The sequence below is a fragment of the Lactuca serriola genome, chromosome 2 (assembly GCF_051521515.1).
Source record: "Lactuca serriola cultivar US96UC23 chromosome 2, Lser_US96UC23_V15, whole genome shotgun sequence".
In the NCBI taxonomy this organism is placed as follows: domain Eukaryota; kingdom Viridiplantae; phylum Streptophyta; class Magnoliopsida; order Asterales; family Asteraceae; genus Lactuca; species Lactuca serriola.
Window position 1 is genome coordinate 196,627,751 of NC_136409.1, and position 27,184 is coordinate 196,654,934.

General features: G+C 37.1%; 4 protein-coding genes across 6 annotated transcripts; 3 read left to right on the forward strand and 1 right to left on the reverse strand.

Moving 5' to 3' along the window:
• Positions 1-4,705: 4,705 nt before the first annotated feature.
• On the forward strand, positions 4,706-8,420 carry LOC145087993 (Pentatricopeptide repeat (PPR) superfamily protein). Of its 2 annotated transcripts, none has more exons than XM_079026167.1 (2): positions 4,706-7,096; positions 8,307-8,420. In XM_079026167.1, exon 1 carries the CDS (start codon positions 4,875-4,877, stop codon positions 7,047-7,049), a length of 2,175 nt encoding a protein of 724 aa, XP_078882293.1. In that variant the 5' UTR covers positions 4,706-4,874; the 3' UTR covers positions 7,050-7,096; positions 8,307-8,420. The 2 variants fall into 2 exon arrangements, with proteins under 2 accessions (XP_078882293.1, XP_078882292.1); XM_079026166.1 differs by having other exon boundaries at positions 8,327-8,415.
• On the forward strand, positions 7,565-9,534 carry LOC145087995 (peroxidase N-like). The gene is made up of 4 exons (XM_079026169.1): positions 7,565-8,420; positions 8,491-8,673; positions 8,739-8,904; positions 8,969-9,534. The coding sequence occupies exons 1-4, from the start codon at positions 8,208-8,210 to the stop codon at positions 9,388-9,390; spliced, it is 984 nt and encodes a 327-aa protein (XP_078882295.1). The 5' UTR covers positions 7,565-8,207; the 3' UTR covers positions 9,391-9,534.
• A 293-nt stretch (positions 9,535-9,827) lies between these two features.
• LOC145087994 (formate--tetrahydrofolate ligase) lies at positions 9,828-13,042 on the reverse strand. The gene is made up of 5 exons (XM_079026168.1): positions 12,737-13,042; positions 11,997-12,146; positions 10,643-11,818; positions 10,410-10,556; positions 9,828-10,305 (listed from the first exon to the last, which is right to left on the reverse strand). The coding sequence occupies exons 1-5, from the start codon at positions 12,884-12,886 to the stop codon at positions 10,030-10,032; spliced, it is 1,899 nt and encodes a 632-aa protein (XP_078882294.1). The 5' UTR covers positions 12,887-13,042; the 3' UTR covers positions 9,828-10,029.
• An 11,043-nt stretch (positions 13,043-24,085) lies between these two features.
• LOC145087997 (E3 ubiquitin-protein ligase SINAT2-like) lies at positions 24,086-26,479 on the forward strand. 2 transcript variants are annotated; one of them, XM_079026171.1, is made up of 5 exons: positions 24,086-24,446; positions 24,556-24,670; positions 25,110-25,354; positions 25,442-25,828; positions 25,922-26,479. In XM_079026171.1, the coding sequence occupies exons 3-5, from the start codon at positions 25,142-25,144 to the stop codon at positions 26,243-26,245; spliced, it is 924 nt and encodes a 307-aa protein (XP_078882297.1). In that variant the 5' UTR covers positions 24,086-24,446; positions 24,556-24,670; positions 25,110-25,141; the 3' UTR covers positions 26,246-26,479. The 2 variants fall into 2 exon arrangements, with proteins under 2 accessions (XP_078882297.1, XP_078882298.1); XM_079026172.1 differs by having other exon boundaries at positions 24,086-24,411.
• Positions 26,480-27,184: the final 705 nt, after the last annotated feature.

The window sequence follows — 27,184 nt, forward strand, 5'->3', positions numbered from 1 at the left end:
GTTAGTTGTCTTTGTGATACTTGCATGAAAGAGTTGCAGGTGGCTCCTGGCACTTGTCTGTAAGACCCAGGGTTTTGGCCCCCGGCCTGGCAAGGAAGACCACGAGGCGGTTCGTGGCAAAATGGCAAGACTATGGTGACACATAACACTTTTATTGATTGTGATATATGTATGATATGTATGGCTCGATGATATGAATATTATTTATGGCTCGATTGGTATGTGTGGTATGTGGTATTTGGTGAACTCACTAAGCTTTGTGCTTACAGTTTGTGGTTTATGGTTTCAGGTACTTCCGGTTCGAAAGGGAAGGGTCCGGCTTGATCGCGGCGTATACACCCGTGTTTTCCGTAATATGTGATTTTGGGAATGAACTCGAATAAATGATTATATTGAAATGTTTTTCAATGTTTGGACGAAATTACTCTAGTGCTTTGAATATAATAAAAATGAAATTTTTAACCTTGATTTTTGGGATGTTACAAAAGTACACACGGTTTCCCAGGAATGCTTGGTGACTGTACACATTTGGAGTGGGAAAATTGTACAAATACATGGAGAGGTCAATTCACAAGGGGTGATCATGGAGTGCCGACTATAATGATAGAAGTAGTAGTATCAAGCGATCTATAGTTTTGGCATGTTTTTTTTTGGCATGACAAGGTCAAACAATGACTTGAATGTACTAGGTCTGTTACCGATATTCAACGACATTATGTAAGGTAAAACACCTAATTTTTCATATGTTGTGAAAGAAAATTAATACAAGTTTGGGTACTACCTTAGAGATGGGATATCTTCGGAGTATGCTACATTTGTCAAATCATACGCATATCTACAAGATGAAAAAAGGAAATTGTTCAAATTAGCACAAGAAGAAATGACATTACATCAAAGTATCAAACACCCAATATGAGCACATGATAAGGGAAAATAAATAATGTGTTGATTGTTTGTGTCATTTTGCATAATATGGTACTCGAAGATAAGGGTCGGGCTATCTGTATATATAACCCAAATGATGTACTTCATCCACCTATACAAATACAAGTTGATATCCCAAAATACTACACAAGAATTTTCGAAATACAAAACTAAAAAACGCACAACATTCTTCGCCAATATTTAACGAATCACATTTATGCGCGTCAGCATAACCAAGACGATGAGAACAAGTAGTTCCTTTGGGAATCTGTAATGTAGACTTGACCTACCACTAATCCCAATGAGTATGGATAGTTATATCAAATAAGGATTGGCCAAGCCAGACAGTTGGGAGGCAGAACCATTTCAGGGTATAGCCTTTCTAAAATCCAACAGCCAAGCCAACGAGACCTGTCTAGGAACCTCTCCTATAAATAGATTAATCGGTATTTTGACTTGGAATTTATTAATAAATCTTATTTATAGGTCCATAATGACGACTTATGAATATAAATATAATTTACACGAAAATCGAGAGAGTGTAGCTCAACTTACAGATGTTTTAGCAAAAACCGGGGAAAATACGCAGACAGAATCCCGACTCGAACACTTCTATTTGCCAAGCACTCCGGGACCTTAGAACCTTACTAAAATACCCCAAAAGTTGGGAGAAAGTTGGACTCGAAGGAACTAAATAGAATTAATAGAGATACATGGAAATTGGGGTGAGAAGGTGTGATTTTCGGAAGGGTATTTATTGGGGAGAAGGAGGCATGTCGTGCACTTGGCCCTTGCTGGCTCTCCTCTCCTCCGATTCCTCCACACCTCTTTCTTCTAGAAGGTGACACGTGTCACACTCTATGTTACCACATGTCACGTTCGTATCTTGCCATGTCATTGTGTCTCTTGGAGGAGTGAAGGGTCGGCTTGCCACATGGCGCACTCTGGTGCTGCCACGTCATCAGTGTAGGCAGTTTTTTGCAGATATTTGGACGGCCATAACTTTCGCATACGAGCTCCATTTTTGACGTTCTTCATATCGTCGAAAAGCAATCGACAAGATATACAACTTTCCTTTAGATCCCAATCAAATTCTCACTATATTAAAAATTTATATTTTTGATAGGTTGGGGTTGTTAGAGATCGTTGCGGAAAGCATAACTCCTATATACGGATTTCGTTCTTGATCTTCAACTCTCGTTTAGATTATTTTTCCTAATAATCTACCATTCTAAAATTCAATTTATGTGTCGCACACTGCTATACTAGGTTGCACAGAAACTTCGAAAAATCATATCTATTCCATACGGAGTCGGATTTGGGCGTTCCATATATCTGCAGAAACTGTATGGACGTTTCCTACGTGTCTATGTCAATTATTTTGGCTCAATATTAATATATTTTTTATTTCATATTTTATATTAATTATAATCTATGACTATGGTAATAATGGGGTGTTACAAGCATCCATTCCCCCAAAGTCCCCTTTGAAACCCTAGTTTCCTTTTAGTGAAATTGTGAGCTTTTAGAGTGTGGTTTGTGTGCTTTTTGAAGAAATAAGAAAGTGGTTGAGTTGCTTAGAAGCTTGAATCAACTTTGGATCCAGAAGTTCCTTCCCCTCATCCATCTCAGGAGGTATAAAGTCTGGATCTAGCTTAATTTTATGTTTTCATGCTTTTGTCCCCATAACCATGGTGTTTATGAGTAAGAGTTACTCTTGACCATTGCATAGTCATTTCCAGACGTTTTTAGGGTTGTTAAGCCATAAAAATGAGAGCTTGGTCACTCTCATCCATCCATACATGTGTTTTTGAGATTTGAATGACCTTTTGGACTTAGATTGTGAATATGTGCGCTTGGTATGCATGCAAATGGATAAAGTCAGAGACTTTATCCATTAAGACATTCATCTAGTGTAGATCTGGAAGTTTGGTGGTTTAACCTTCTGTATTAAGAGCTTAATGATTAAGTTGGGATTTGGCTTAGTACGCGGGGCGTAACTCTGGCTACACAACACATAGCCTCATTTTTCCTCGATTTTGCTCCATTAGGCTCTACACAGGGCGTAGAGCTATTACGCATGGCATAATCTGGCTGAATGTTGAGTTTTAACTTTTTGACCATTGATCGTTGACTTTGGCTGAGTTTGACTTTAGGTCAAATGGGGTGATTTGATCAGTAAATTGAGGCTTGGTCCCTGTTTGTTATTTAGGTGACTTGTAAAGCTGGTAATTGATTAGAAATCACATATCCAAGGTGCTTCCCAACTCCAAGCTCTTCACACTTCACTATCCACCTTCAAGAACTCCTCTAACAACTCCAATGGGCTCCAAAAAGGAAATCTTTGACTTAGGGTTGCTTGGGGGTCATTCTCATAGAGGGTGACTGAAGAAGGAAGGGGACATGAGGTTATAATGATGATTATATAAGGCCCTTAAAAATTTGGGTTTGCATGATCTTCATGTACGCCCTGCGTACAAGGTGTACGCCCAACGTACTAAGGTGCGCCCTAGTACGCTTAGCGTACATACAACGTACTCCCCAAAGTCCAAATTTACCAAAGTGCCACTATGGTCCCCTTTTGCACTCTTTCTTTTACTTAGGGACCAAAATGCAATATAATTCAATTATAGGGTCAAAATTAGAAGTACCTCATCATTAGGATGTTAGATATCTACTAAGCCTTCCTACAACATATGTTATATCAGGTCTAGTACTAATCATGACATACATTAGACAACCAATAAGAGTGCTAGGATCTATAAGAGTGCTAACAGGAGAACAATTCTCAAAACTAAACTTTTTCAATATCCTCTCAATTTAATGAGATTGGGAAATTGAAATCCCATTGTTTCCTTGTTTAATTCTTATACCAAGAATTAGTTGAATACCACCCCCCAAGGTATTTCATTTCAAAACTAAATGATAAGAATTTCTTGGTTTTATCAACTTTTTCTAAACCAATACCAAAAATCAACATATCATCCACATATAGACAAATTATAACTCCTTTACCAGAAGTATCAAATTTGCTATATACACACTTGTCAGCTTGGTTTAATGCAAAACCATTAGACAAGACAACATTATCAAACTTTGATGTCATTGTTTTGGTGCTTGTTTCAAACCATATGATGATTTCTTCTACTTGCATACTTTTTGTTCATTTCCAGGCATCACAAACCCTTTAGGTCTTTCATTTGAAAACTAGATGATAAGAATTTTTTTGGTTTTATCAACTTCTTCTAAATCAGTACAAAAAATCAACATATCATCCACAAATTATAACTCATTTACCGGAAGTATCAAATTTGCTATATATACACTTGTCAGTTCGGTTTAATGCAAAACCATTAGACAAGACAACATAATCAAACTTTAATGCCGTTGTTTTGGTACTTGTTTCAAACGATATAATGATTTTTTCTACTTGCACACTGTGTGTTTATTTCCGGACATCACAAACCCTTCATGTTGTTTCATGTATATTTTCTCATCCAAGTCACCATTCAAGAGTGCAATTTTCATATCCATTACACTTAAATAATATTAATGATATAAAATCATCAACAATAGTTTTTACCTAGTTATTACCTCCATTACACTTAAATAATATTAATGATATAAAATCATCAACAATAGGTTTCACCTGGTTATTACCTTTACTGCTCTCTACTCCCTCCCGTCTTATTGTTGAAAGATAAATTAAATATTCTTCTATATTTTATTCTTATTTAATAACATTGACCTATATTATCACCGATCCTAGCCCTACTTCATACTTCATACTTCACATTCACATTCCATCGAGTAGAGCTTTCCTTCAATTAAGTCGAGTCTGTGTATACTTCATAAAGACAATGGCTTGAAAAGTTAAAAGACCTTTGTTTCATTAGACGCGAACTCGATTATTTGAAATGACACAATGAAGGCCAGACGCTTACTCATGAATGAAGTCATTACGCCGCATCGTCGAAACTTCTGTGTATGCTTTGTCGACGACGACCCTTGCGGCAAACCATTGTCAAATAGTCAAGTTAGGAACTATCAGGGATACTTACACTGCCAATATTCTATTAGGAGGTTACTTAAAAATCAGAGAACTGCGAATTGCCTGCAAACTGTTCGACGAAATTCCTCAAAAAGACACTGTTTCTTGGAATTCATTAATAGCTGGTTACGTGAACTATGGAGATCTTGAGAGTGCTTGGGAGGTTCTAATACGTATGAAACGTTGTGGGTTTTGCTTTGATGGTTACACATTTGGTAGTATACTCAAGGGTATTGCTTCTGATGATTGTCTCTTTGCTGGGCAACAATTGCATGCGAATATCATTAAGACGGGGTATGATGAAAATGTGTACTCAGGAAGTGCTCTTTTGGACATGTATGCAAAATGTGGCGGAGTGGTGGATGCACGTAAGTGTTTCAATTGCATCCCTAACCCTAATTCGGTGTCATGGAATGCTCTGATTTCAGGGTATGTTGAAACTGGTGACCATGTGAATTCTTTTCAGCTATTCAAATCGATGCATAGGGAAGGTGTGAGGCTTGATGATGGTACCTTTTCTCCAATTCTAACATTGTTTGATAAACCTGAGTTCCATGAGCTAACAATGCAGGTCCACTGTGCGATCATAAAACATGGTATGGAATCTGATAGCTCTGTACTCAATGCTACAATCAGTGCTTACTCCAAGTGTGGGTCAATCAAAGATGCCAAGGGGGTATTTGATGGTGGAGATGACTTTTGGGACATTGTCTCTTGGAATGCCATGCTGGCAGCTTGCTTGGAACATGATGAACGAGTCCTTGCATTTAATCTTTTTTCCAAGATGCAAATATTAGGATTTGAACCCGACATTTATACATACACTAGCATGATAAGTTCTTGCTTCGAAGAAGAAATCCGAAATCAAGGACAATCTTTACATGCATTGGTAATCAAAAGGGGAGTCGAACATCTGACACCAATTTCAAATTCATTGATGGCTATGTTTAGTGGACCTCCTGGCAACTATATGGAATATGCAATAAGAATATTCAAGCACATGGAGTTCAAAGACCGAGTTTCTTGGAATTCAATGTTAACAGGACTTTCACAACATGGGTTTAGTGAGAATGCCTTGAAACTTTTTCAGATAATGCAATCTGGAAACCTAGAGATGGATTATTATGCATTTTCTGCAGTCCTTAGATCTTGTGCAGATGTGGCAACCTTACAATTGGGTCAACAAATCCATGGTTTGACCATAAGATCAGGTTTTGAGTCTAATGAATTTGTAACTAGCTCTTTGGTAGTCATGTACTCTAAGTGTGGGATCATTGAGGATGCTAGAAGATCCTTTGAAACTTCCCATAAACAAAACTCAGTTACATGGAACTCGATGATGTTTGCATATGCCCAAGATGGTCAAGGTCATGTTGCATTGGATCTTTTCTCTCAAATGAGGGAAAGAAAAGTGAAAGTGGATCATATAACTTTTGTTGCAGTTCTAACTGCATGTAGCCACATTGGTTTAGTTGAAGAAGGATATGAGTTTTTAAAAAATATGGAATCTGATTATGGGATTTCACCTCGAATGGAACATTATGCTTGTGTGGTTGATCTACTGGGACGTGCTGCACGTCTCAAAGAGGCAAAACAGGTGGTAGGGTCAATGCCATTTCAACCTAATGCAATGGTATGGAAGACTTTATTGGGGGCTTGTAGATTGTGTGGTGATGTTGAATTAGCAATGGAAGTGGGAAACTTTTTATTGAAATCGGAACCTTATGAACATTGCACTTATGTTCTTCTATGTGACTTGTATGGACATCTTAGGCGATGGGATGAAGTTGCTGTTTTAAAGAGAATTATGAAAGAGAAAGGGGTGAAGAAGGTACCAGGTTGGAGTTGGATAGAAGTTCAGAATCAGTTGCATGCCTTTAATGCTGATGATCATTCACACACTCAAAACCAGGAGATATTCCAAATGTTGACAAAATTAACCAATGATATTGCAAGTTTGAAGATTTTTTATGATCTAGATACTTTGATGCATGATTGTGATTGTGTTATTATGAATAGAAGCCCTACCATGCTTCAAGATTCAGAAGCTTCATTTTCTATGGAATGCTATTAAGTTGCTACAATCTTGACCACTGGAAGACTCTTTGAGATCTAAATCAGGTACTTCATATATTTTCTACATACGGGTTTTTAAAAGTTTGTTAAATTTTGAGATCTTAATCGGGTACATATTGATATTGTTGCTCAATCTTTGTGTTTATGTCCTCTGAAATTTATAATCTTATAAAATTTGGGGTTTATTGTCGAAGGTATAGGTTGCCAAAGTATGGTAGAACTAGGTGTGGATTCTGTTAGCTATTTCTAAGATTATCTGTGTTTATTATCGCCATTTTGTTTTAGTATTGAAGTAAAAGTGTTGTAGGGTTATTAGCTGACTAGTTAAGGCCATATAATAATCTATTTACAAATTTTTCTTTACCAATATAATAATTATATATGAATAATTTATTTGGCTATAGTTGTGTAATAATATAATTTATAAAGTTATTGTAATGCAAAATATGTAAGACAAATTTGTAACGCAAAAAAAAATATAAGGTGTGTTTTGAAAATCTATATAAGTTACAAATAAAGAATATACTTTTTGTTGTTAAAGATGGTGTATTTGGCTGTATGAAACTATCACTGTTTACATATACCTTTCAAAAGTGCCCTCTGTCTCTGTGTGAAGATATATAGAAGCAGAGTGTCACCATAGCATGAAGAAACAAAGTTTACAACAACTCTAAGAATATCTTTAAAATACAATTAGTAATGGTAACTATCACTTAAGGTATAAAATATGCATAAAGAAGTTGTTAGTGGATGCTCAATAGTGGAGATTATGGGATTGCCAATTTGCCATTGCCTACCACCTCCACCATAAGGTTTAGTTTACTGTGATTCATGAACTTCTTGGAGATTCATATATATTTTATACAACCTGATACTAATCCATGAATTTTTTAACAATATTAAAACCATTAGTGATTCAGTTTATGCAGATTTTTATCTTACAAGTTGCAGGTTTACCTTAATTTGCAGCCGCCATACATCACAGCACTATATATATAGTATATAGTTTCAGATGCTTTGTCAATATCCACTTTTATGTGATAAATTATTTTATTAACCTTGTTAACGAGACGACTTCATTTATATGACACTATATATATAAGTGTTAAGTCATAAGTGATTCTCCAACTATAATTCACATACCATTTGACTTGTCATGAAGAACGCAACCAACATCACCTTTGCATGGTTCATAACCATCTCCATGTTGTGTTTGCTTGCAAATTCTCAACTAACAACAACTTTTTACTCAAAGTCATGTCCCAACCTTCTCAGTATTGTACGCAAACAAATGATGAACGCGATCAAAACCGAAACAAGAATGGCAGCTTCTTTACTCCGACTTCACTTCCATGATTGTTTTGTAAATGTAAGTCCTTATCTAATCAATTAATCTATATAATGCCAAATTATCCATCTTAACATCAAAAAAAAATTAGGGGTGTGATGCATCAATTTTATTGGACGGAAGCAACGGAGAGAAAAACGCTTTTCCAAACATCAATTCCGCTAGAGGGTACGAGGTGGTGGATGCCATTAAAACCGCTGTGGAAAGCTCGTGTAGTGGAGTAGTTTCATGTGCCGACATTCTCGCCATAGCTGCCCGGGATTCCGTCCTCTTGGTAAGTATCAAAACATCCTGCCCGAATTAGAAAAAGAAACTGACCGGAAATCAAATCATTTGCAGAGTGGGGGACCATCATGGAAGGTGTTATTAGGAAGACGGGACGGGCTCGTGGCAAATCAATCTGGAGCCAATTCAAAACTACCCGCACCATTTGAGTCGGTTGGTAACATCACACTCAAGTTTCAAGCTGTAGGCCTTAATCTCACCGACGTCGTGTCACTATCAGGTAGGTATACTGTGTTTGACATGCATTGGACTGAGATTGATACTGATAACTGTAAAAATTGTAGGTGCGCATACGATCGGGTTAGCGAGTTGTGCTACGTTTCAAAACAGATTATTTAACTTCTCGGGATCAAATGGTCCGGATAGCACGATGTTGGATGGGAACATGGTGTCGGGGCTTCAGAATTTATGTTCGCCCGGAGATGTTACCCGGACAACTCAACTTGACTGGAACTCAACGGATTTGTTTGATAATAATTATTTTCAAAATCTGGTCAAAGGGAGGGGAGTTCTTGAGTCTGATCAGTTTTTGTATTCAAGTGCTCAGGCTGTGTCAACTACACGAAGTCTTGTTGAGGTTTACAGTAAAAACCCCAAGCTTTTTTCTGATGATTTTGCTAATTCCATGGTCAAAATGGGGAACATAGAACCACTTACTGGGTCGGCTGGAGAGATTAGGAAGAATTGCAGGGTTGTTAATTCCTAATTTGACTACTGTTTTTCTTTTTCTAAGATCATGTAAGATAAGTTATTATATCCTGCAGATGTTAAATGCAAATAATGGGAATAAAGTGTTTTTTTTTAGTTAAACCCTTTGGATTCTGTATAAATTTTACGTGATTCCACATTACCTAATTATCTCGACTTAAAAAGATTGAATATCTGTTGATTAGACGGATGGATAATTAGGTAATCTAAAATAATAGGTTTCCCTTATATGATCTTATAATTACTCTATCTTAAATCAAATTATCTCAATTTCAAGCAATTAAAAAAAAATACTAATCGCAATTAGTTTTTGCCGGATATCCAAACACCTTTTTAGTTATATCTTATAACTTGCAAGTGTGAAAAACACCACTACAATGATAGAGCAGATTCATGCCCAAACCACCAATGTTCCCTCCCTCAATTTCTTGGTGATAAAATCAAAAAGTACTCATTTATTACCTTCTTTGCATTGATTCAATTCACATCAATTGTCGCTCACTAATTTGGAAGGCATTACACACAGAAAGAGTCTTAATTTATCTAGTACACAACATAAAGTACAAGAACTAAACTTTTTCCAAAATGCAGAACTGCAAACATTTCGATCAACAGCCCTGTTCTTTGTACACAAGCTTCAAGAAAGCCCTTTCACCCTTCCAGTTTCAGTGTCAAGATCAATGTCATAAAAGCAAGGGCGTGTAGGAAGTCCAGGCATTGTACTCATCGTCCCCACCAATGGGTAAATAAACCCAGCACCAATACTTCCCCTCACATCCCTAATAGGCAACACAAATCCTGTAGGGGCTCCCTTTGCTGAGGCATTATCAGAAAATGAGTACTGCGTTTTTGCCATACAGATTGGCAAACCAGAAAACCCTTGTTTGCTATACATCTCAATCTGTTTCTCCGCCTTTCAAATCATAAAGAAAGAAAAATATGGAATCATCAACTTGTTTGATGTTTACAGTGATTTGATTCTGTTAAAAAGAAAAAAAAAACCCTAGAAGGTTATACCTGTTCAGAGTACTCAACACCACTAGCACCATATGATCTTGCTATGGCTTCTATCTTCTCTTTGATGCTTATATCCAAAGGGTACAGGAATCTCAAAGGTTGTGTCGCGCTTTCACAGGCTTTTTGTACAGCAATCCCAAGCTCAATCTGGGGACAAAATCGACATTTACTATCGCGTTAATTATATATATTTTTTTCAATAAAGTTAAGAATGAAGATCACTGATGACTAACCGCTCCTTTTCCACCATGGGCATGGTGAGTGCAAAGAACAGCATCAAAAGCACCAGCTCCAATGGCAGCGTTCTTGACAGCAGCAATTTCTGCATCAGTATCAGTTGAAAACTTATTCACAGCCACAACAACATTCACACCATACGCCTTTGTGTTCTCAATGTGTCGAATCAAATTCACACATCCTGCTTCAACAAGACCGACGTTTTCATTAACATAAGCCTTATCAAGCGGTTTTCCGGCGGTTACCAGGGGCCCACCACCGTGCATCTTCAGAGCCCTAATTGTGGCCACAATAATAGCACATTGAGGTTTCAACCCGCTATATCGACATTTAATGTTCATAAACTTTTCAGTTCCTATATCCGATCCAAAACCCGCTTCTGTCACAACATACCCACCAGGGCCCACCAGCTTCAACGCGATTTTATCAGCCACAATTGAAGAGTTTCCATGGGCTATGTTGGCAAACGGGCCTGCATGAACAAGAACAGGGGTGCCTTCAAGGGTCTGCATTAGGGTTGGATTAATGGCGTCTTTCATGAGCACAGTCAATGCGCCACCAAGCCCAAGATCATCAGCTGTTACAGGGTCACCGGATTTGCTGTTTCCAATCACCATCTTCCCGAGGCGTTCTCTCATGTCAGATAAAGATGTTGTCAGGGCTAAAACCGCCATTATCTCACTCGCAACTGATATGTCAAAAGCTGTTTCTCTCACCATTCCTTTCTCATCTGGGCCTTGACCCACGCTGATTTTCCTCAAGAAACGGTCATTTACATCCATAACCCTCCTCCATGTGATGCTATCAGGGTCAATGTCAAGTCTTGCAAATTTGTTGACTTCTTCTGGGGTCAAATCCTCGGGTTTTGTCTTGGTAATATTCAGCTTTTTTAATCGTCTGAACATTATGTCATTGAAGGTGCGGACACCTTCTTTGTTTGGTGGGCATAAGCGACTGAACAGAGCTTTATCACTTTGTGTATTTTCATGGAAGATTCGTGTGTCAATGGCAGCAGCAAGAAGGTTGTTTGAGGCGGTGATTGCATGAATGTCGCCGGTCAAATGAAGATTGAACTCATCCATAGGGATGACTTGACTGTAACCACCACCGGCTGCACCACCTTTGATCCCAAATGTTGGCCCTTGTGATGGTTGTCTGAGGGTGGTGACAACCTAACAACATCAAGAATGTGATCATGAACATTAAACCCTAATTTTTACAAGAACCCACAACCTAAATTGCATTATATACAAGTACAACACCAATGTTATAACTAAAGATCAAGATGTAATCCATATGAGATTCTTGATATGAAAATGAAAATTGTGAAAATTAAGTGAAGAATGTTACCTTTTTATCAAGAAAAGCTCCCAAAGCTTGACAAAGACCAACAGTGGTAGTAGACTTGCCTTCTCCAAGAGGTGTTGGAGTAATTCCTCCAACAACAACATAATACCCATCTTCTCTTTCTTTCAGTTCATCAAAAACAGACAACAAAACCTAAAAAAATCCAAACACCCAAATCACAAAAAAAAACCCTAAAATTTTCACATACCCACATCATTGCACAACAAAATCCAGAATTTACACATACTTAAATCGCTAAATCAGTCGTATAATATCTCGGTTGAGAAAAGAGCTCCGGTTTCAATGGCCATTTACATGATCCCATTTGGTTTTTCTCTTTTAAAAAAGATTCTCGGAAATCGATTTGAAGTAATAAAAAAAAGGAAGTAACATCCGAATATCCGATATCAATTTTATAGCTTTTGGGGATCAAATGGGTATTTTACTTCTTTAAGTTCATTATTCACAGACAATAAAACCTAAAACTCACACATGGGCAGATAATAATAAAAAATGGCCGGATCATAACATACTACACAAAAAAGAGATTAAGTTTGACTTTTGACGACAAACCTAGTAGTATCCAGTTGTAAGATCGATAACAATATTTTCCCAAGATCTACCTGAAGTAAAGAGAGGCCACTTTGACTTCCAAAGTCAGATTGTAGCTGTGGGGACTAAATTACATCGCTAACAAATGAAGTGTAAATTAAGATTGTACAAGAAATGCGAAGAGTACATACCTTGGCCTTGTATTTTCCGTAAAGATCATAGTGGTCAGGGTTAAGATTGAGATCTTTAGCAATCTCAGCGATATGTAGAGGAATAACAGAATTTGCAATATCTATATCTGCTGGAACAGGAGATACCACTTCTAATTTTCTTGAACTCATCTTTGTTCTTCGAGATAAAGGGGGTTTTATGCAAAGATCTTAGATTTCTTCCCCTAGGTTTTAATCTTTTTATAGAAAAGAAAAAAAAAAAAAACAATGAATCTATGTCATTCGTTCTTAGATGCACTGTCAGACTGTGTTTATGAATAATTGTGATTAGCGTTGAATATTGAAATGCGGACCTTGTGTGGGCTTGGTCCTATTGATCAAGGATAAGTGGAGCCCATGCGATTGCAATTGCATTTTACTCTATTTGACTTTCTATGAGTGACACTTTGAAAAAATTAAATGTGAAAATCCGATAGTTGATGACAAATTATAAAGATACTTATATGTTTACCTTCATGGTTTTAGTTTCTAATATAGTTGTTTTTTTATGGTTTTTTCTAGACAAAATTGCAAAAATTATCTATGTGGTAAATCGAAAAGGGAAAATGACTTGTAAGGGTAGCAAAGTATTAGACTTGTACAAAAAATATCATTGAACTTTTTTTTGTGCACATATCACCAATCAACTATAGCTTTTGTACACATATGACCATTAAACTTCACATTTGTTCAAAAAATATCATTATATTACCGATAATAATAGGTCATTAGCCACATAACATGCCACGTGGCATGTCATGTGGCTGCTGACGTGGATTTTACTGTTTATTATGTACACATTATACCATTAAACTATTTTTTTGTACACATTATACCATTAAACTGTTTTTTGTACACATTATACTATTAAACTGTTTTTTGTACACATTTTACCATTAAATTTTTTTTTGTACACATTTTACCATTAATGTTATATAATTTATTGAAAAAAAAATATCATTTCAAAAAATACATATCATTACATAAAAGTAGGTTTCCCATCACCTGATGTGGATTTTATTGATTTTCTAAATTTTAGTAAACTTATCATTATAAGTCATTTTCCTATCGGTAAACAACGACATAATTTCAATGCACTTTTTTAATCATCAACCATAATCAAGAAGAGGGGGGATTATAATAAGGTAACACGTACAAAATGTTTCATGAGTTTATAAGTGTACCTCAAACGTAGTTTCCTAAGAAAATGACTTATAAGAATATGTTTACTAAACATTAGCTAAAATAATAAACAATTGAGTATTTCTTCGCCGCTCCAGATAAAAGTCTCAAGTTCAAACCTTGTGGGTTTCAATTGATGTATGACCATCATAAATTCTCAACGTAGTTGTAAAAGAAAGTCTTTAGTATCATTGTAAAAAACAAACCGTTTCCCCCAAACCTTACAAAATCAGGGAGTCACAAGTGATGGAAAACCCATTTTATGTAAAAATATCTATTTTTTGAAATGATATTTTTTGAATAAACTATATAAGATTAATGGTAAAATGTGTACAAAAAGTTTAATGGTAAAATGCACACAAAAAAATTTAATGGTATAATGTGTAAAAAAATAGTTTAATGGTATAATGTGTACATAATATACAATAAAATCCACGTCAGCAGCCACATGGCATGCCACGTGACATGTTATGTGGCTGGTGACCTACTACCGGTAACATAATGATATTTTTTGAACAAAGGTGAAGTTTAATGGTCATATGTGTACAAAAGTTATAACTGATTGGTGATATGTGTACAAAAAAAAGTTCAATGGTATTTTTTGTACAAGTCTAATACTTCGTTACCCTTACAAGTCATTTTCCCAATCGAAAATTATCTTTTTGGTTCAAAAACTTTTAAACTTGCAATTCAAATTTTTGATTTTGTTGCAGGTCCAATTCAAACGTCATTTATTTCATTTATATTTGTTTTTCCATTTTCTTTTTATTAATTTCATAAAATAAAATAAAAAAAACTAGCCCTAATAACCTACCCACACCCCACACCACCCCACTTATTTCCTTCATCAGAGACTCTATCTTTCTCTCTCTCTTTACTATTCATCCGAAATCACCTACACTGTCGGAATCCACTGTCGAATTCCACCACCACCATCGTCCTTCGTCCTATCCGATTAGGGTTTCACCACTACTGCCCTCGTTGGAAACAATCGTCATGCCACCACCATTCGTCAAGTTACATGGAAACCACATAAATCAAGTTCATTGACGTGGAAAAAACCCACCAATAACTACCAGATCTAAAAGATGACAATAGAGAAAACCCACTGCCAGGAAACCCTAACGTCATTGTCACTTCTTGACCATTGTAAAAGGATTTACCGGCGGAGAATACGAAGGGTAGCAGCAAAATGGCATCATCGATTAAGGTTCCACTCTCTATTTCTTCTCTAGAGAAGTCAACGCTGGATATGTTAAGGTTTCGATGTTCGACTGGTTACATATCCACCGTGTTCATCAATTCATAGTATCGTCGTCATGATTCGTCAAGTCCTTCGTCTTTTAGATCTATATTATTTCGTCTTTCAAATCTACTTCTTCGTCGGTGGTTTAGGGGCTCAGTGAAAAGTGGTGTCTCCGAGTAGCATACAAAAAGTTATAGTAGTCCGACACACGGATTACTATGACAGGCGGTGACGTCAGGTTTTGCTTTAATAGGCGATTCAAGCTCCGACATGTGCGACTTTAAGGGTAAACAACAAAGATTATTTCCGAAAAACAGATCTAGAGAACGATGACCTTTGTGGTTTCTTCATGGCTATGAGGCGACATTTCAACGAGAGAGGTGGTGTTCCAACAAGAAAATGGTGGTTCGGTAAACAGTGGGTGACGGTCGTCTGGTGGTCCGGGGGACGATGGTCTGGTAGAGTAATGAAGAGAGAAAGAGGGTGATGGAGAGATAGAGAAAGAGAGAGAGAGAGAGAGAGAGAGAGAGAAAGAGAGAGATAAAGAGAAAGAAAGAAAGAAAGAGACTATGAAGGAATCTTTTAGACAAAATTGCAATAATGGTCCACGTGGCTAGTCGAAAATTGTCACTATCGTCCAAAAAGTTTTAGACTAGCACCGCCTGTCAAAAACTTTGATTTTGTTGCGACTTTGGTCCAATTTATTTTGTTTTTTCTAAAATGATAGATTTTCCCATTATTGATTTCATTTCCTATTTTTTCTGATTTAAAATTAAACAAAAAATAAAATAAAATACAAACCTAATTCCTAATAACCCTACCTCACTCCTCTTGTAACATACAAACACTATATATATATATATATATATATATATATATATATATATATATATATATATATATATATATATATACCCGAAAATCACGACATACAATTTTTTTGTTTTTAAATTAATAAATTGTTAATACAGATTGTTCTATAAAACCAGAGTAACCAATATTTAGCAAAACATCATTTAACCAGAGTAGTTCGCAGAATGCAAAAACATGTGGTGTGTGCTCTGCAATCATCTCGAGCTCTTCCATTTGAAAACCAGAGTACCTAAAACATAAACTGAAAACCGTAAGCACAAAGTTTAGTGAGTTCCCCAAAATACCATACCACATACAATTATAGATTATCATGCACACACATATAAATACCATGGGCTCCCCCATGATCTTTATCTATTATGTCATGGGCTCCCTCATGGTCTTTATCTGGAATGCCATGGGCTTCAACCCCCCCCCCCCTGTGGTCTGACATCCAATTGCCACAGGCTCCCCCAGGGTCTTCATGCAAGTATCACAAAGAGACAACTAGCATACCACATAACACATAATGGGCCAACATTGGTGCCTTCGACCCATGGATATAGTGAGAAGACTCACCTCGCACTACTGAATCATACAAAAAATCGTTAGTTGTTGACTGACAGATCCTCAACTACCAATAACAAAACAACACCCAATTAACAATTGGGTTCCAATCCATAACCATGAGTCCACACCTAGGGTAAAAAGACCATTTTACCCCTAACCTAACCTTGTCCAAAACTATAGCCCAAAATACAATCTGAAAGGCCCAAAGGCCAATTAATTAACCAATGGTCCAATTTTCCAAATTGAGCCCAAACCACTTACATGGGCCTTACCTTAAGGCCTAACCATTCATTCTAGTCCAAAAACACTTTGTATTCCGATGGCCCATTAATTACTTAAACACTCAAGACCAAAATACCAAAAACTAATGCCCTTCGGGGGCCTTCTCAAACTCAAAAACAGACCAAAATTCAATGTCCTAACGAGGCCCAAGACAAATAAGCCCAACCTATGGCCCACACCAAAGCCCAATAAGCAAAACTCATCCCTGACTGAGTACGTGGAGTGTACTTAGATGTATGCTAAGCGTATAGGCTGTTTGGCTTGTACGTTGCGCGTAATGGCCTTTACACCCAACGTACTCATGCATTGTAATGCCTGTGTTTCCGGGCTTGCCATATTTAGCAATATAATAGTCTAGGTTAACCTTTGTAACCCGTTTTGAAATAATAAGAATGTATTATTTGAGTATTATGTGTTTTGTGCTTAATTGCTTAATTATGTGGTCTGATTAATTAAGAATAAAAATAAGCGTCAAAATTTAAGTGTAAAATAAACTTAATATCTTTGGTTAATGTTGTAGTAGTCGAAACGAGGTTTCCGAATATATATAGAACGCCCAAATCTGACTTCGTATGAGGAAGTTATGATTTATCGAAGTTCCGACTTAGCGGTATACAGCCTGTTATACTCGAATTGAGATCGAGCGGTTGTTAGCCGAAGCAATCTAAATGAGAATCGAAGATCTCATTGTTGGTATTGAAACGATAAAAAGTTAGGCGAGAACGGACGTCAAACGAAGAAGTTATGAATTTATAACGAAAGTTTCTGTCCCTGCCTATTAAAAATAATTAATAAAAATAAAGTCAAAATTAGCCGACGGAGTCTAAACGAAATTCGTAGAGCGTAGTCTCACCTTCGCGTGGATATAAGGAACATCGAAAACGGAGTTCGTATGAAGAAGTTATGAATTTCCGAAGTTTATTAATCATTTTATATTTTTATTTAATTCAAAATCGGAGGCATTATCCGAAGCCGAGTCACCGGTGTAATCCGGAGTACGCCCCGCGTACGAGGTTACGCTATCGCATAACTCCGATAGTGTCGACACTTCGGATGACGCATGCAATGACGATTTCGGACGCGTACGCGCTGCGTACGCCTGTACGCCCCGCGTACTCCGAGGTTCCAGCCTCTATATAAAGGATCCGAAGGCAGCCTCATTTCTTGTTCATTTTCTTCTCTTCTCTCTAGTCTTTTGCATCGTTTTTCGTGCCGAAGTTACCCCGAAGCCCCGGTATCATACTCTAGCCCCGAGGCAAGTCCCGAGATCCCGAAGATCCCGAGAAGCGCGGTTCCCGAGTCGAAGCTCTGCCCGCGAGAAGTTCGATTTTCGAGGAGATCTTCCAGATCTGTTGTGGATTACTACTTCTATAAGTCGTAGTGCTGTTGGATCGTCTTCTGATCAAGTGAGTGTGTGGTTATTTCTTCTAATACAATAATACAAAGTATTTTATATAAAAATACGTGCTATGTGTATATATTTGGTTGTGTTATGTGTGAATGAGTATTCACTCTCTTCTATCTTACAGATCTGCTTATTTCTTTATGAGATATGTGTTATGTGTGTGTGTGCCTCGTCTGTTATGTGATATATGTGTTGATTCAAGCATGCTATACAGGTTTTCTTTAAACTATGTATACAAATGTATATTTTTATCTACTAATATGTTGGGTAGAACATGGGTAGATAGTTGGTGTGTAATAAGCAGATGAGAGGCCTCGATGTTGTTGTTGTTGTTGATCTAGTTATTCAGCGGAGTATGGATAACGACCACGGACTCTTTCTAGACAGTCCAGTGGAACGCTAGCAGGTTCATAACCTGTAGGTGTTGTGAACGATGTGTTCACCGGTGTACTCTATCCCCCTCATGGTTGCCTTTAGGATATCTATTGTTGAGGAAACCCCTTCGCAGTGATGTCCGTCCCGATGAAAATCCTAGATTAGGTCCCTTGAGATAGTTGTTGTTTTAGGGACGTAAAGTGAGGATAACGGGAATGGGTAATCGGGATAGTGATTGGTTGGTGAAATTAAATATAACTTATTTATTGTGGGTTGAAAACCCTATATGCTCACCAGGCTCCCAAGCCTGACCCACTCAGTTTTATTTGTATTACAGGAAGTGGAACAAGGGCGTAAGATGGATGGATCATCTTGTTGTTTTGTTTACAAGTCTGTATATGTATATATTTGTTGAATGACTTGTAATGTTTATCGTTTATGCTTTATGGTCTGTATCGGAACATGACATCCCGAGTTTTGATTATATAATGAATATGCATCTCTTGATGAAATGCTTTGATAAATATTATTTTATCATGTTTTGTTTTGGGAACAAATTCTGCAACTCTTTCAAATCAAAAGGATTTACTCTGAAATTATTTAAAAGCATAAATGAAAATCGGTCTTTTCTGGCCGAGATTTTGGGGATGTCACATGCATTGAGCCAAAACTTTCATTAAGCTCTTAATGCTTAATCCTATAAGTCCAAACCACATATCTACTTCTAAATGAACATCTAGAACCATAAAGAGGCACGTGCACCGTGTAAGTTGAGCGACGTTGATCCCGCCCCTTTACGCCACGTGTCAGGTCCATATTCATCCACATCACCTCGCGCACACGTACCAATTTCTGAATTTTTCAAAAAAATCATGTATTCTTCATACGAGCTCCGTTTTCAATGTTCTTTATATCCACACGTAGCTATCGATAAGATCTACGACTTTCGTCTGGACTCTGTCGGCTAATTCTCACTTTATTTTTAGAATTATATTTTTAACAGACTTAGATTGTTAAAGTTTGCATAAAAATCATAACTCTTCCATACGACATCTGTTCTCGATTGTCTTTAAATTGACGGAATTGTTGGAACTTAAGAACCAGAGAGTTTTCAAAGAGAGATAAGAGAGTTTGGAATGAGAAATGAAGAAATTTGAGGGGTATTTATAGATGCATAGGCACACGCCAAGTGCAGACAAAAGGCACACCGTGTAAGTCGAGTGACGTTGATCCTGCCCCTTTCCGCCACGTGTCAGGTCCATATGATGGGTTTTGAGCATTCTAACACTCATATGGTGTACATGAAATCCTAGAAACATTGGATCTATGTTTTCTCTAATATTCATGCAACTAAGAATTTTCCAAGGTTTACATCCTAACTAGCATGGCATGGGGTACTTGTAATATAAAAACTAGTAGAATGACATACCTTTGTAGTTGCTTGGATTCCTTAAGACTTTATGAGCCTAGCACCTCAAATGTTTCACACAACACCACAACTCTTGGAATAACTTGAGAGAAGAACACTTTGGTCACAAAATCGGCTAGCCCTCCTTGTCTTGCAATAGTGGTCGATTTTGCTTACCATATGGTTCATTATATAGTGTGTCACATGTAGGGTTAAACCCTAATGTACATGACTTTTCATTTCTTCCATGATCCATGGGTTTTAACCTTCATGGAGCATCCATGGAGCACCCAATGGGTCCTATCCCAATCTAGTGAATCATGGACCATAAGCCTACTATATAAGAATGAATGATTTACAAATCAATCACCATATATTTAATTAGTCTCTTTTTTATCACAAAATTAATTCCAAATTAATTCTTGATCAATACTAATTAAATAATATGATTTCATATTAATATATTAGAACTTATAATATATTAACAAACTATAAGTGTCCTTTTCTCATTTTGTCTATCCAAGTGTTATGATGTCATGCAACCCAACTGGACCATGCCAAATCGGGTCAAGTACATACTAAATATAGTTATGGACTTAGACACCTTATCCAACACCATATTCATCCAAATCACCTCGCGCATACGTACCAATTTCTAATTTTTCAAAAAAATCATATATTCTTCATAAGAGCTCCATTTTCAATGTTCTTTATATCTACACGTAGCTATCGACAAGATCTACAACTTTCGTTTGGACTTCGTCGACTAATTCTCAATTTAATTTTAAAATTATATTTTTAACTGGCTTAGATTCTTAAAGTCTGCGTAAAAATCATAACTCTTCCATACGACATCTGTTCTCGATTGTCTTTAAATTGACGGAATCAATGGAGCTTAAGAACCAGAGAGTTTTCAAAGAGAGATAAAAGAGTTTGGAATGAGAAATGAAGAAATTCGAGGGGGTATTTATAGATGCATTGTAACATCTGACTCCCATATATAAATTTTAAAAGCTTTATATTCATTTTATTGAAGGAACTCGACAAGTTGGAGGCCCCAACTCATCGTTTCGAACCTAGTCAGCCCACATGATTTATGACTTCTACTCGACGAATCGGATAACCCTGACTTGAAGAGTAGAGGCTGTGCATGGAAACCCTAAATTTTAGGGTTTGCACCCTATTTAAAGGACCTTAAGTCCTTTCCTCCAGCCTCCTTACCACCTTTTGACGGCCAGAAGAAACCCTAATCGATCTAACCCATATTTTTTAGTGTGTGAGGGGCTAAAGTGTATTTTTGGTGCATTTGTTGAAGAAGTTTGAAGATTAAGAAGCTTGGAACGAGAAGAAGCTTGTAAATCCAGTGTCTACGCGTCTTGGCTTGCATTTGAAGGTAAACAACTTTTACCTTGGACTTCTATGTTAGATCTCTTCTTATGTGAGAATATGGACATTTTAGTACAAAAATGGAGTCACTTGCGGATTGAGCTTATTACAAGGGCATAGTTTCAAATCTTGACTCCTCTAGGCCCTTATGGACATAAAGTCTCAAGCTTTATGAAGCTTTGTCCCTCCTTCATGTCCAAAACCTTCTTCTAGGCTGGTTATGAGTATTTTAGCTTCATGGAGCCTTGCATGCACGTAAAGTTAGCAACTTTACGTGATAACAACACCCTAGGAGCCTAGATATACAGTTTGGAGCTTTGGTTGCATGTAAAAGCATCTGAACGAGAATTAGACTGAAGGGACTCGACGAGTTGCATGGCCAACTCAAAAGAGTCGGATGAACATTGGTTGTTTTTGGTTTCTGCATGGACTCGGCGAGTCTGTGAGATGACTCGACGAGTTATTTAGGATTTTCCCAATATTATGTACACCACATGGACTCGACGAATTTTCTGGAAACTCAGCGAATCAACTTGGGTTTTCACGGTTTCTCGAGTTATGAAGGAACTCAACTAGTCAATGGACTATACTCGACGAGTTGGGTCAACATGGACTGTTGACTTTGACTTTGACCAAGGGTTGACCAGGTTGACTTTAAGGAGTATTTTAGTAATTTGGGAATTTATGGAAGTGGATCATTGGTGGATGTAGGTGATTGAGTTGGGAGCTATATTTGGGGAGTTTGACATTATCATCTCGAGCTACTTGTGAGGTGAGTTGTCCTCACTATACTAACAGGGTCGAAGGCACCAATACCAGCCCTTTTCAGATTTGTATCTGGTTTTATTGCATGATGATATGCTTAGTGACATATTAGGTTGGTATCCTGGTATATAGGATGATACTATGTTAGTGAACGGTTAGGTCGGTATCCTGGTTATAGGTTGATACTGTGTTAGTGATCTGTTAGATATGTATGACTATCTTTACATGCTAGCTAGCGTATGATATTTATGTGCACATGATTGTTTGATTGGGGGTTGGGTTGAGGCTGTTATGCTTTGTGCTTGCGCCAACATACCCAGGGCGGACCGGATAGACTGCAGACCGGTTAGGGCATACTAGTCAGGCCGAAAGCCCGACGAGCGGTCCGGATAGGCTGAAGGCCCTACGAGGCGGTCCATACATGCCGATGGCTCGGAGATCGGTCCAGATAGACCGATGGCTCATTATGCATGATGTTTATTTGCTATGATATGATTATGATTGTATGTCGTTGGTATTTTGGAGGAACTCACTAAGCTTCGAGCTTGCAGTTGTTGATTATGTTTTCAAGTACTTCTGATGATCGCGAAAAGACGAAGGCGTGATCGTGCACCTCCTTATATTTTTATGATTTGATTCTGGGATACTCTGACATTAAACCACTTTGAAAACAAATTTGTAATAATTATTGGTTTTTGAATGATTTAAAAAGTTTTAAATTGGCATGATTTTTATGGGTGTTACATGCATAGGCGCGCGCCACATGTAGACAAGAGGCGCACCGTGTAAGTCGAGCGTCGTTTATCCTGCCCCTTTCCGCCATGTGTCAGGTCCATATTCTTCATACGAGCTCCGTTTTCAATGTTCTTTATATCCACACGTAGTTATCGACAATATCTACAATTTTCGTTTGGACTTCGTCGGCTAATTCTCACTTTATTTTTAAAATTATATTTCTAACAGGCTTAGATTGTTAAAGTCTGCGTAAAAATCATAACTCTTTCATACGGCATTTGTTCTCGATTATCTTTAAATTGATGGAATCGTATCTACGAGATCTTCGACTCTTGTTTAGATTGTTTCGATAAATAGGGGAATATTTTCATATACATATAGCAAATTTAGTAGGAAATAGAGAACTCGGAACCAGACCAAATACTTAGATTCTGGTTCCGATTACGACTTTTTTCCAACCTTGTATAATTCAACCATATCAAATGCTCAAATATTAGCTTTAGAAAAACATTATAATTTAACAAAGTAACAAAAAAATGCTTTAAAATTGCATATGACGGCTGCACAGATTTAACCAAGATCAAAATATTAATAATGATTAATCTATTGGAAATTCCGTTCGTATCCTTCAATTGTCTTGTGTATCCCCAATATGAGTGTAATGGTGATTATGTACCCGATGATTTGATGATTTATATGAATGAACTAAAAATCTTTTTGTCTTTCAAAAAAATAAAAAGAAACATATAGTGGGTGTTTGGCTTAGTTTTTCACGGCCAAAAGTCCTTTTTGGAAAAGAAAAAAAACAAAAGATGTTTGGAAAACTAGTTTTAAAAGTCATTTTTGAAGTTTTTTACACAAGGAAAAAAAACTTTTTGGAAAAGTCAGAAAATCCTGACTTTTTATAACTTTTCCAAAAAGGACTTTTGGGGTTTGAAAAGCTAAGCCAAACACCTCATGCTCCGGTGGTAGAGAAGGAAATTTATAGTTTACTCTATTATTTCTTATTTGAGATTTGAGATTTGAGACTTGAGATTAATGGGTGATAATGAAATCATAAATAGAGTTAAAGTTGATGATAACAGAGCAACGCGTGCGGAAATGTCTCGTAAAAGCCAAAACTAATTTCAAAACAAGACAACAGGAAAAACCATAAATTTGCATTTCAAAACCATTGCTCAAATCCCCTTATTAGCTGTTAAACACACATCATAAAAATCCCAATATTTATTACCATCTCAACCGTTCTACAATCCTAGATAGATTCACAGAATTGAATGAATCCTGGGAGTTCAAGATTGCCCAAATCTTTAAGTGTCGGAATTTATCACCACTTCAAGTCAATTCATCCGATCTACTCTATCTATTTAAACCCTAATCTTAGTGTATCATTACAACAAACTCACAACAAACCCCCAAGTACTGATGGGTTGCTTCGTTTTGGCTTCTGGGTATTGACTTTCTCATCTGGGGTTTGCAGTTCTTGGTCAGTTCTTACGTTTTAGCTATCTCTCTCATCAGTCTCTTGATTATAACGATTCTGTTTTCTTCGCATGTTTTGATTCGTTGAAACTAACGTCCGTTGATGATTCAAGTGAAAAAAAGTCTCTGAAAAAATTATGGGCCAAGTCAACTTGTTTTCTTCTTGAAATTCAACAACGATGTTACGATTTAGCGAGGAATGTATGAGTTTTCTTTAAAGGAATTCAGGTAATTCCATGGTTAAATACCTTAATTTCTCAGTTCTTTGAATCTGTTAACACCAGTTTCCCATATTGAAATTGTAGTAGTTGTCTAGTCAAACCTCGGATGAGGTTCGCTAGAAAACATATTTTGATATTCGGATTGAATGTCTGTTAAAATCTGCTACATTTGGATATGAAAGTTAACCCATGGGTGTAGGTTTCTTGCACTCATAAAGAAATCTTCTTTCCAACGCTATCTGTGGAATGGATTCTTTCTTTGTATAACAGTTATCTTGTTTTCCCTATAATAGTATAATCCTATACCTGTATCTTATATCTACCTTTATTCAACTCAACTTTATTGTCTATGTTATATCTTGCCCCTCTCCATCCCTGTCCATCTGCATTCAAACTTTCAAAATTAGGGTTTTTCATAATGGTTTTGGTTTGATTTCAACTTTCAGGAGCAAATCAAAGACCACAAGAAAGCAAGAACATGGCTCCTGGAGGTAATGTTTACCAGGATGTGACTGAATCACGTGCTGCCATTGCTGATTACAGTGTCAAATCTGCAAATTTGGAAGGAAGAAATGGCCTCAGAATATGTAATTCTATTGGTGGAAGGCCTGGAATGGCATCAAACAGTGCTGTTCATGATCTACTAGAGTGCCCTGTATGCCTCAACATAATGTGTCCCCCAATTCATCAAGTACGTTTTTTTTTTTCTTCCCAATTCTCATGTGAATAATATATACAAATAAGAAATTATGTTCTAAATTTGAATGTTTATGTGCAGTGTCCAAATGGGCACACGATATGTGTGATTTGCAAGACTAAAGTTCAAAACAGTTGCCCGATATGTAGACAAGAGCTTGGAAATATAAGGTGTTTGGCTTTGGAAAAAGTTGCAGAGTCCATTGAATTACCATGCAAGTACCATGTTTATGGCTGCCAAGATATTTTAGCGTATCACAGCAGGATGAGACATGAAGAAGATTGCAAGCATCGAGGGTATAATTGTCCTTACGCAGGTGCAGAATGTCCAGTCACCGGTGATATTCCATTCATTGTTGCACATTTGAAGACAGATCATAATGTTGATATGCATGATGGCTCTAGCTTCAACCACCGATATGTGAAGCCCAATCCTCATGAGATCGAGAATGCTACTTGGATGTTGACTGTAAGATTTACACTTCATCCCCTTCTAGAATTACAAAGTAACGTAAAGAGTCCTTGTAAGCTAATAAGATTGGTTTTGATTTTGGGTGTGCAGATTTTCAACTGCTTTGGATACCAATTCTGCTTGCATTTTGAAGCTTTTCATCTGGGAGCAGCACCGGTTTACATGGCGTTTTTGCGGTTCATGGGGGATGAAAATGATGCTAACAAGTTTAGTTACAGTCTGGAAGTTGGAGGAAATGGTAGAAAGTTGAAGTGGCAAGGGATCCCGAGGAGTATTCGTGATAGTCACAAGACTGTTCGTGATAGTCTTGATGGGCTGATTATAACAAGGAATATAGCATTGTTCTTTTCTGGTGGGGACAGGCAGGAGCTGAAGCTAAAAGTGTCTGGGCGCATATGGAAGGAACAGTCTTGAGCTACAACCTGGAAAGAACAGTCATACTCACTGACTTCCAGGTTCTGGCTCAAGACTGATATTGAGCCCCGTGGCTCGGCAACAGATTCACATTTTATTTTTGCACAGGAGTGAATTATTACAGATGTTGATGAAAGTTGCCTGGTGCCTATTTATCAGGGTAAACTTTGTCCAAAACAGAAATATTATTGTCATGTTGTTGCTCTTGGCTAAAACGATCAGTTTCATTGATAATATGATTCTAATAAAGAAAACGTAAGTAGGGAGAAAACGACAACATTTGCAAAGGAGCGGTGATAACTGGGTTTTGTAACCAAAAGACCCGGTTTACAGTAATTTTATGGTTCCTATTATTGACTATAGACTCAAAAATAGGGCCATGTCTATGTTTTCCAATTATACAATTATTTTTCAAACCTGTCTATGAACGTTTTCCAACCCTACACCCTAGCCATTTTTGACCCGACCGGAAGACCAAGATATAAAAATGGAGTTTATCTGCTCTATACCCTGTCAGAACCGCATGTTGTTCCACTTCCACTGAATCAAAATTAACTCTATATCATACATGTTCCACTTCTAAAGATATTCTCTTGCGACCAAATCGGAAGCCAAATAATACATGCACAATAATATTAAGGATATTCTCTTGCGACCGAAATGTTATCATTGAAAAGATGTGAAACACTAACGCCACCGAGTATGAATAACCACACTCACAGTCGCCAGTTGTAAACCTTCGAGTATGAATAAGAAAGGGAGATAACAAGTCTTCCTATTTATTTATTTATTTTTATTCTATTTGGTGTATTCTTCAATTGTTGGGTCACTTGAAGCTAAAGTTGAAATAAGATTTGATTGGAGGTTGGTGGCTAGTTTTGTCCATTTGTTTATACTACCATCCATCGCATAGCATGATAGAAGCACCAGATACAAACC